This window comes from Hippopotamus amphibius, chromosome 15 (assembly GCF_030028045.1).
Source record: "Hippopotamus amphibius kiboko isolate mHipAmp2 chromosome 15, mHipAmp2.hap2, whole genome shotgun sequence".
NCBI lineage: Eukaryota > Metazoa > Chordata > Mammalia > Artiodactyla > Hippopotamidae > Hippopotamus > Hippopotamus amphibius.
Window position 1 is genome coordinate 5,155,625 of NC_080200.1, and position 7,861 is coordinate 5,163,485.

General features: G+C 60.0%; 1 protein-coding gene across 1 annotated transcript; it reads right to left on the reverse strand.

Annotated features, from left to right (window-relative positions):
- Positions 1-369: 369 nt before the first annotated feature.
- GPR108 (G protein-coupled receptor 108) lies at positions 370-7,197 on the reverse strand. The gene is made up of 18 exons (XM_057710229.1): positions 7,040-7,197; positions 6,156-6,275; positions 5,313-5,363; positions 5,007-5,089; positions 4,049-4,173; positions 3,870-3,931; positions 3,718-3,786; positions 3,488-3,592; positions 3,155-3,288; positions 2,971-3,046; positions 2,380-2,453; positions 2,166-2,283; positions 1,944-2,074; positions 1,814-1,857; positions 1,510-1,559; positions 1,244-1,327; positions 1,012-1,136; positions 370-709 (listed from the first exon to the last, which is right to left on the reverse strand). Exons 1-18 carry the CDS (start codon positions 7,157-7,159, stop codon positions 637-639), a joined length of 1,644 nt encoding a protein of 547 aa, XP_057566212.1. The 5' UTR covers positions 7,160-7,197; the 3' UTR covers positions 370-636.
- Between the last annotated feature and the right edge of the window lie 664 nt (positions 7,198-7,861).

The following is a 7,861-nucleotide window of genomic DNA, read 5'->3' on the forward strand; positions in this document are numbered from 1 at the left end:
CCACGTGTGGGCCATCCGTCACCATTTTTTCCTCCCCTGCAGTCTGTGCGCATGTTGTCCCCTCCTCCAGGCCTGCGGCCTTCCCCGCACTCTCTGCTCACCTCTGACTCCCCAGGCTGGGTCAGGGCCCTGTGATGGAACCGTCTGGTGACACCCTGAGTGTTGGGACTGGGTGGGTCCTGGTCGCTGCTCTGTCCTCAGGACCTGGCACTGGGCCCGGCAAGCAGCAGTCGCTCAATTAACATTTACTGAATGTGCAAAGCAATGGATACGGCAACCTCGTCTCCCCTCCTGCCCCCCACGGATCTCTCAATTTCAAACGTAACCTCTGCATTAGCTTTCAACCCCCAGAAAGGCAAGAAACCGGGGTAGCAAAACAGATTGGTCATTGTTGTACAGCGGCAAGTGGGGGGTGGTCCCGAGGTGGGGACAGGGGGCTCAACACTTGTGGGGGAGGGGGGCTGTCTGTCTTCTTCCGAACGGGCTCCAGGCACTCAGGTCCCCGGAAGCTGGGTGCCACGTGAGCACCGGCCCCCTCCTCCTCCCCACACGCTCTTTGGGAGAAGCCGGAGCAGAGGAATGTGCTTAGAGAGGAGGACAAAGGAGGACGAAGGACTGTCTGAGGTGGGGACATGATCACAACAGTTCTCGCCCGCTGGCCGTTTTGTTGACTTTAGACAGGCCTTCCCGGAACCCAGAATCGGTCATTCTAGGCAGACAATAAGGAGGTGTCCCAGAGAGGAGGGGAGCCAGGCTCCGCCCACCCAGGGCGCACCCACCCCCACCCCAGAGCCTCCTGGCCCCGCCCAGGTCCCGCCCACCCGCGCTCAGAGCCTGGCCCCGCCCCCACTGCCTGGGCCCCGCCCCGCTTGCCTAAGACCACCCACTCAGCTCCACCACACCCACCCCAGAGCCTCCTGGCCCCGCCCTAGGCTCTGCCCACCTGCACCCACCGCCCGAGCCCCGCCCCCTTGCTGCCCAAGCCCCACCCACTCCAGCCCCGGGACTCACACTTGCTCCACCTGCACGTCCTCCTCATCCTCCTGGGGCAGCTGCAGGTACGGGTTATCCCTCGCAGGCTGGAACTTGTAGCCCGTGAGCACGAAGAACGCGAGAGTGGAGCCCTCCACCAAGAGCTGAGGGCCGAGGGGGCAGAAGAAGGAGTGTCAGGCACATGCCCCCTGCCTCCACCTTCACTGTCGGGCCCACCCTCCGCCCCACGGTGGGGGGCCTCAGTGCTCACCTGGTACAGCCACTGCCACTGGAAGGGCACGGCCACCCGCAGCAGGATGGCGATGATCCGCGTGAAGTAGATGTAACAGATGACCTGCAGGGATGGCACAGGGCCAAGGGACCACTGGGGATGCCTGGAGTGGGGGCCCTGGGATTACGGGCAGAGGGCAGTGGGGAGGGGCTCCAAGGGACTGACGATGGAGGGGTTTGGGTGGGTGTGCCAATGCGCTGGTGGTCCCACCTCCCGAACTTCTCGAGTTAGCACAGGATTCCTACCATGACATAGTAATGCCGGAACAGCTTCAGCTTGGCCAGGTTCACTGCCACTGAGGGGTGGGCACAGAGAGGGGCGGTCAAAGGAAGGAGGCTGGGGGTAGGACGAAGGGGACGGGGTGGAGCAGGGCTGGGGGCAGGGAGGACATTTGGGGGAGGGTCCGCGGGACACAGTGTGGAGGGGGATGTTCCAGGGATGGTGCGGGGGTGGGGAGGCAGAGGAAGGCAGTCAGAGGGGATGGAAGGGGCATCCCGGGGTCAGCAAGAGGGGCCAGGAGCAGGACGAGGGCCGCGGGCACAACCTCACCCTTCCCATCAGTGCCAGACGCGTCCTGGAGATGCCGGATGGACCTGGGATGGGGTGGGGGACACAGGGGGCGGTCAGCATTGCCTCCACCCAGGCCTGCATGGGAGGGGGTCGAGTGGGGGGTCCTCACCAGACCACGGGGAAGAGGATGGCGCCGCAGCAGATGAGGTCCACCAGGAAGAGGATCTCCTTCCAGATGCCGTAGTCGCTGGCGCCCTCCTCTCGGGACTCCATGACGATGTAGGCCACGTTGGCCAGCACCTGCGGGGGCGGGGGCAGCATGATGGGTGGGTGGGTCGGCCCAGCGTGGTCACGCACACCAACTGCCCGCCCCAGGGGCCTCCGTGTGCACCTGCAGCGGGATCACGATCCCGAAGATCTTCTTCTCCTTGTCGGACAGGACGTACTTGACGAAGGCCCAGCCGGAGCCGATCAAGGCGATGGTGATGAAGAGGAGGGCGCCCTTCAGCCTGGCGGAGGCGGGCAGGCGGTGTGGTGAGACGGAGCGGGGCCCAGCCCTCCCCTGCCCACCTCCCACCACCTGCCCGGCAGAGGGGGGCACTCACAGGTGCGTGATGTAGTGCATGACAGCGAGGCCCTCGATGGGGTGGCCCTGGCTGTTGATGAAGTAGTAGTTGATCTGGAGGTGGATGGACGGATGGACAGTCAGACAGATGGATGGGGAGGGTGGATGGATGGTGGTTATGACCGGGTGGGTGGTGGTGGTTTGGAAACACGGACAGTCGCGGTTGGACGGGTAGCCGGGAAGTTGACTGAATGGACAGCTATGTTCAGGATGGTGAGTGGACTGAGAAAGGGACAGTCATGGCCAGAATGGTGACCGGACAGACGGCTGGACAGTCACAGCTGCGACAATGGAGGGAAGGTCATAGTCGGATGGATGGACAGTTAGTCAGCCCAGGGGACAATCACAGCTAGACCCATGGGCGGTCAGCTGAAAGGTGGGCTGTCACAGCTGGACAGAGGGACTAGATGGACACAGCTGGCCACGGTGATAAAATGGATGGACACACAGATGGACAAATGGAACTCCCAAGCTCAGGGTCTGCAGAGATTTGGGGAGTGGCTTGTAGGGCTTTCTCCTGGCCCCAGAGACCCCAGCCCACCCTGTCCTGCTCCCGGCCCAGGGCTCTCACACTGTGGAAGAGGAGAGAGATGCTCTTGGTGAAAGCCAGGGCTGCCATGAGCCAGTGGATCTTGAAGACGTTGTACCTGGCAGGGGGGTCGGGGACAGAAGGAAGTGGGAGGGCATCTGCCAGGGGCAGGGGTGGGAGGGTGTGACAAGGGAAGGCGGGGGACCCCCAGGGGCAAGGGCATTACGTGTTCTTGCAGAGGACGGACACCCAGAAGACCCCGGCGGCCAGGAAGCAGGCAGACATGACCATGTACAGCTTGAAGAGGGGGATTTCCGCCGCTGACAGGAAGCCCTGGGGGTTCTTCTCCCGGATCATCACCTGGGGAGTGGTGGGCAGGGGGGGTGCGCGCTAGCTCCAGATCTGCAGGGACCTGACTGTGAGTCTCCAGTTCTCCTGCTCTCTTGCTGGCTGACTCCCCGTTTCTGAGCCTCAGTCTTCCCATCTCCCAGAGGGGCATGGGGTACCTGGCCCGCAGTGAACGGTCCGTGAACCCGCGGCCCCCTACCCCTGCACTCACCGTAATGTCGAATGGCTGCTCCCGGCCTGGCACCAAGTTGTAGCAGTTGTGGAAGTTGAGGTTGTACTGGCCTTCCTCGGCCCTCGAGCCGATCACCACGTGGAACTGGGAGGTGGGGTGGACAGAGGAGAGAGGCGGCTCAGCTTGTCGGGGGCGGGGGTGGGAGGGTGGGGTGGGGGTGGTCCCCGCTCTGCAGAGGGAAGGGGCTGCGGGCATCCCCGGACACTCACACTGAAATTGTAGGAGTCGTTGAGATGGCCCAGGCCCAGCACCAGCTCCTGGTCCTGCCCACCGATGCCCTGGGGGGACAGAGCACCTCCATAGAGCATCAGCTGCCCCCCGGGGCGGGGCCATCCTCCCTCCTGCTCTGGCTTCCCTGTACCTGCTGGTCTCCTTGTGACCCTGTGGGTTTTGACTTGGCCTTACTGGGCACAGTAGTGGTCGCTGCCAGGGACAAGCAGGTGAGTTTTAGAGATGGACAGACAGCAGAAAGATGAGGGGGATGTGGGGAGTGGCTGTGCCCACCCGCCCCTCCCTGCCTGCGAGGCCAGCCTGACTCACCGCCGTCCACCTTGGGGGTGACTCTGTGCTCCGCCTTTGGGAGCTCTGGTTCGGAGGGTGCTTCGGGGAGGAGCCCGGGAGAGACGAACAGCTTCTTGTGCTCCCCATACTTTCGTACCTGGACCCTGGGGGATGAAGCCGGCAGGCTGAAGGCTGGGGTCAGACACACCAGCTGTGCCGAGGGATTCAATGGCCCCTTGGGCCCTCTGGGGGCCAGCGTCTGGCTCCATCAGTGGTCACCAAGACGCAGCATCTGGCCACCACCCATTGAGATGGCTGCCACATCCCTGTGCTGTCTGTACTGAGGATTAGCTGTTACTTCCTGTGACACTGAATCACTCAATCTACTGAAGTACACACTATTTAAAGAGAAAATGTTGTATATACAGAGGCAACAGAGTATCTTTGGATCCTGGGTTCAAATCCTAGTTTTCAGCCTCAGTTGTTTCATCTTTAGAATGGGGATAATAACAGTCTAAGGAGTCAATGAGTTAACACCTGTAAAGCTTGTAGGTCGCTGCCTGGTTCATGAGGAGTATCCTATAAGCCCAAATGACTAGTATTAATTCTCACAACACCCCTCTGTGTCGGGTCTTCTGCCTTGAGACCCCAATACTCCCTGGGCACCCCTCTCCTCTCTCCCTCCCATAATCAGAAGGCTTGAAGGCAAAATTAAAAAGCGAGTGGCGGGAATTCCGTGGCGGTCCGGTGGTTAGGATTCAGCGCTTTCACTGCCGAGGGCCAGGGTTGGATCCCTGGTCTGGGAACTAAGATCCTGCAATCCACAAGAGGCGGCCAAACAATAAAAAGAAAAAAGAAAAAGCACGTGACTTTCTCCAAAGGAGTCCAGATTATTTCCGGTCGGTCCTCATTCCATCTGGTCAGCTCATGGGGGCTGTCACAACCAGGAAAACCCCAGTGGTGGATCTTTAGGGGAGCCACCAGCCCCCCGACTCACTGCAGATCCTTGGTGTTGATGAGGAAGAGAACCAGGAGGTTGCTGCTGTTTCTCAGGAGAGCACAGTCTTGGGGGTACTGCCTCTAGAGAGTGGACAGGAGGGAGCCTTGGTTACCCCTCCCACTGGTCCAGCCTCACCCTGCCTTCCTCCCTATCCACCCGGGCAAGGGAGGGTCTCTTCCTGCTCCCCACCCTGGGAAAGAACAGGGACCTTTGGGTTCCAGGTGTCGACAGACAACCTCCCTTTCCACCACCCCTGCCCCTCCTCCCCCCCTCCCCACCTCCACCTCTGTCCTCTCCACTCACTGAGTAGGATCGACCGCTTCCGGATCGAACCCGGGTCAGACTGAACCCCACCTGGCAGATGGAAAGAAAAGGGGACGACATGAGGGACGCCAGCAGGGACCCCCGAACCAGTGGCAATAGTAACGTAACCTCGAATTTCCTGAAAGCCTACTAGGCACAAGATTCCACATTCTCTCACTGACTTTTCCCATCCGCCCCTCAGCCCCTCAACCCTCTTCCTTTAAGGCCTAACCATCCGTGCCTCTCAGCTGGGATATCACTTCCTCAGGGAGACCTTCGCTGGTCCTCTGGACCTAGCCCACCCTGTTTCTCACCATTTAAAATGTTGATGTAAAAAACAAGTTAAATAAAATGTTCATGGCTTTCCTGCTTGGGCTCTGGAATCCAATACACCTGATCTATATCTAGGCTCTGGGACTCTGAGTAAGCCACATAATTCCGAGTCTGTGTAAAATTGGGTTTACAGGTGTAATATTTTCACAGCATCCCTGAGAGGTGGCTATGACAGAACAGACTCATGGTAAGTGACGTGCATGGTACCTGGTACCCAGTGGACATTCAATAAACACTAGCTACTCACTGCAGGAACTGGGGCTGTCTTGTTCACTGGTAGGCTCCTCTCGCCCCAGCTCAGTGCCTAGCACATATTACATGAGAAATTATTATTCCCAAGTTACAGATTAGGAAACAGTGGCTCAGAGAGGCCAAGGGACTTGGGTCACATGGGTGAGATCCAAGGGTGAGAGACAGAGCTAGGATGTGAATCCAGAACTGGGGCGGTGGGGGAAGCTCAGAAACTTGTGCACCTCTCCCTCCTCTAACAAACTCCTCAAAGCCCCTTACCAGCGGAGCCTTCCCATCTGTCTCCTGGTGGCCCAGCCGCAAGTGGCTCAGGTCCACCTCCAGGGAGCCGTTGGTGTAGAAGCCAAAGCTGTTCAGCTGGATGTCTGCTCGCTTCTCCCCCTGCCGGAGACCAAGAAGGCAGAGGCAGTTGAGACTTCCCACCAGCCCAGCCCCAGGGCTCTAGTACGAGGTTCCCCCAAGGGCTTCGGGCCCCTCCCGGTATCTCTATATTTAGGACAGGTCCAAAGGGAGACAGGAGAGGCTGAGAGGGCCATCTCTGGAGGCCATGATCCTAGACCAATCCCAGGCAGGGACAGAGTGGCTCCGGATCCTCTGGCCACTGTTCGGAGAGTCCAGGAAGAGAAAGTCTGGGACACCTGGAAGTCTCCCCACTGGGTGAGCATCACCCGGAGAGCAGAGTTACGCATCTTGGTGTGCATGGCCCTCACCTGCTGGGAAATTTTTAGATTCCAACGGAGCCCCCAGCGTGCTGAGATCTCAACCGCGCCCCCAAGATCCCAATGAGTACCCAGGGGACCCCATTCTAGAACCCCCCAGGGACTCCCCTGGGAGGCGTCAAGGGTCCCTAGCGTCCCCAAAGCGATCCCAAGAATTTAAAGGGCTCAGAGTCCTGGGTCCCCGGAGACGAAGCCCCATCCCCCGGTGGGCGGGGCACGACCCCAGCGCGGCAGGCCAGGAGACTCCAACCCGAGGACGGAGGGGGATCCTCGGACTAGACCACCGCGGGACTGGAAGCGGGGGGCGCCGGACCGCTCCATCTCGCCTAAGGAGCGGGGGAGGTAGGACGAGACCACTCCAAGCCAGGGGCTTTTCCGGGACAAAGCTGCGACCCCCACCCCAGACCGCCCCGTGGCGGGACTCACCGTCAGCGTCAGCCGGTGGATGCGCCCAGAGCAACCGCCTAACAGCAGCAGCAGAAATAGCCGCTGCCCCCACTCCGCGGGGCTCCCGCGGGCGAGCCCCCTCCTCTCGCTCACTGCCATCTCTGGCGCCGCCACCTCCCCTGACACCGCCTCTGACGCCCCCAGGCCCGCCTACCGGTTAGCCAATCGCCGCACGGTAGGGGCCTACCCCTCGGTTTTTTCAGCCCGGTCAACCAATCAGCAATCGTCTCCTCTCGAGCCCGCCCCCGTACTACACCAAATGGACAGCGCAGGCCCCGAATGGGAATGCTGATATCGCTTAACACCGCCTCCACGCTCACCAATCACTAGAAAGATTGTCCCGGATGTACTCTGATAAACAGTCCGTCCAACCAATTGTGATGGATCTGATATCCGGTCCCTGAAGGGGAATTCCTACACCCACCCTTAACTGACAGACCCGTTCAGAACTACATTACCCAGAAGGCAGGGGGAGCAAACAGCTCAATGGAGCGTTCAATAAACTACACCTCCCAGTATCCCTAAGGACGGACTTCCCTTTTTTTACCCCTGGGATGTGGCTCCCAGCCAAAGCTCAGGCTTTTGGTAAACACATGCATTTGCTAAAGCCTGTCCTGTTCTCCTAATCTTCCTGATCCACCGAGTGGCCAAAACCTGGCCCCAAACTAAATCTTGACCCTATGATGACCTATGATCCCAGGCTGAGTCACCAGCCTTAGGTGGACCCTTCCGTCCTGGAGTGAGGCAACTGGAGGCCCATCCCTAGATCCCAGGCTGGGCTTGATTCAGGCTGAATCCCAG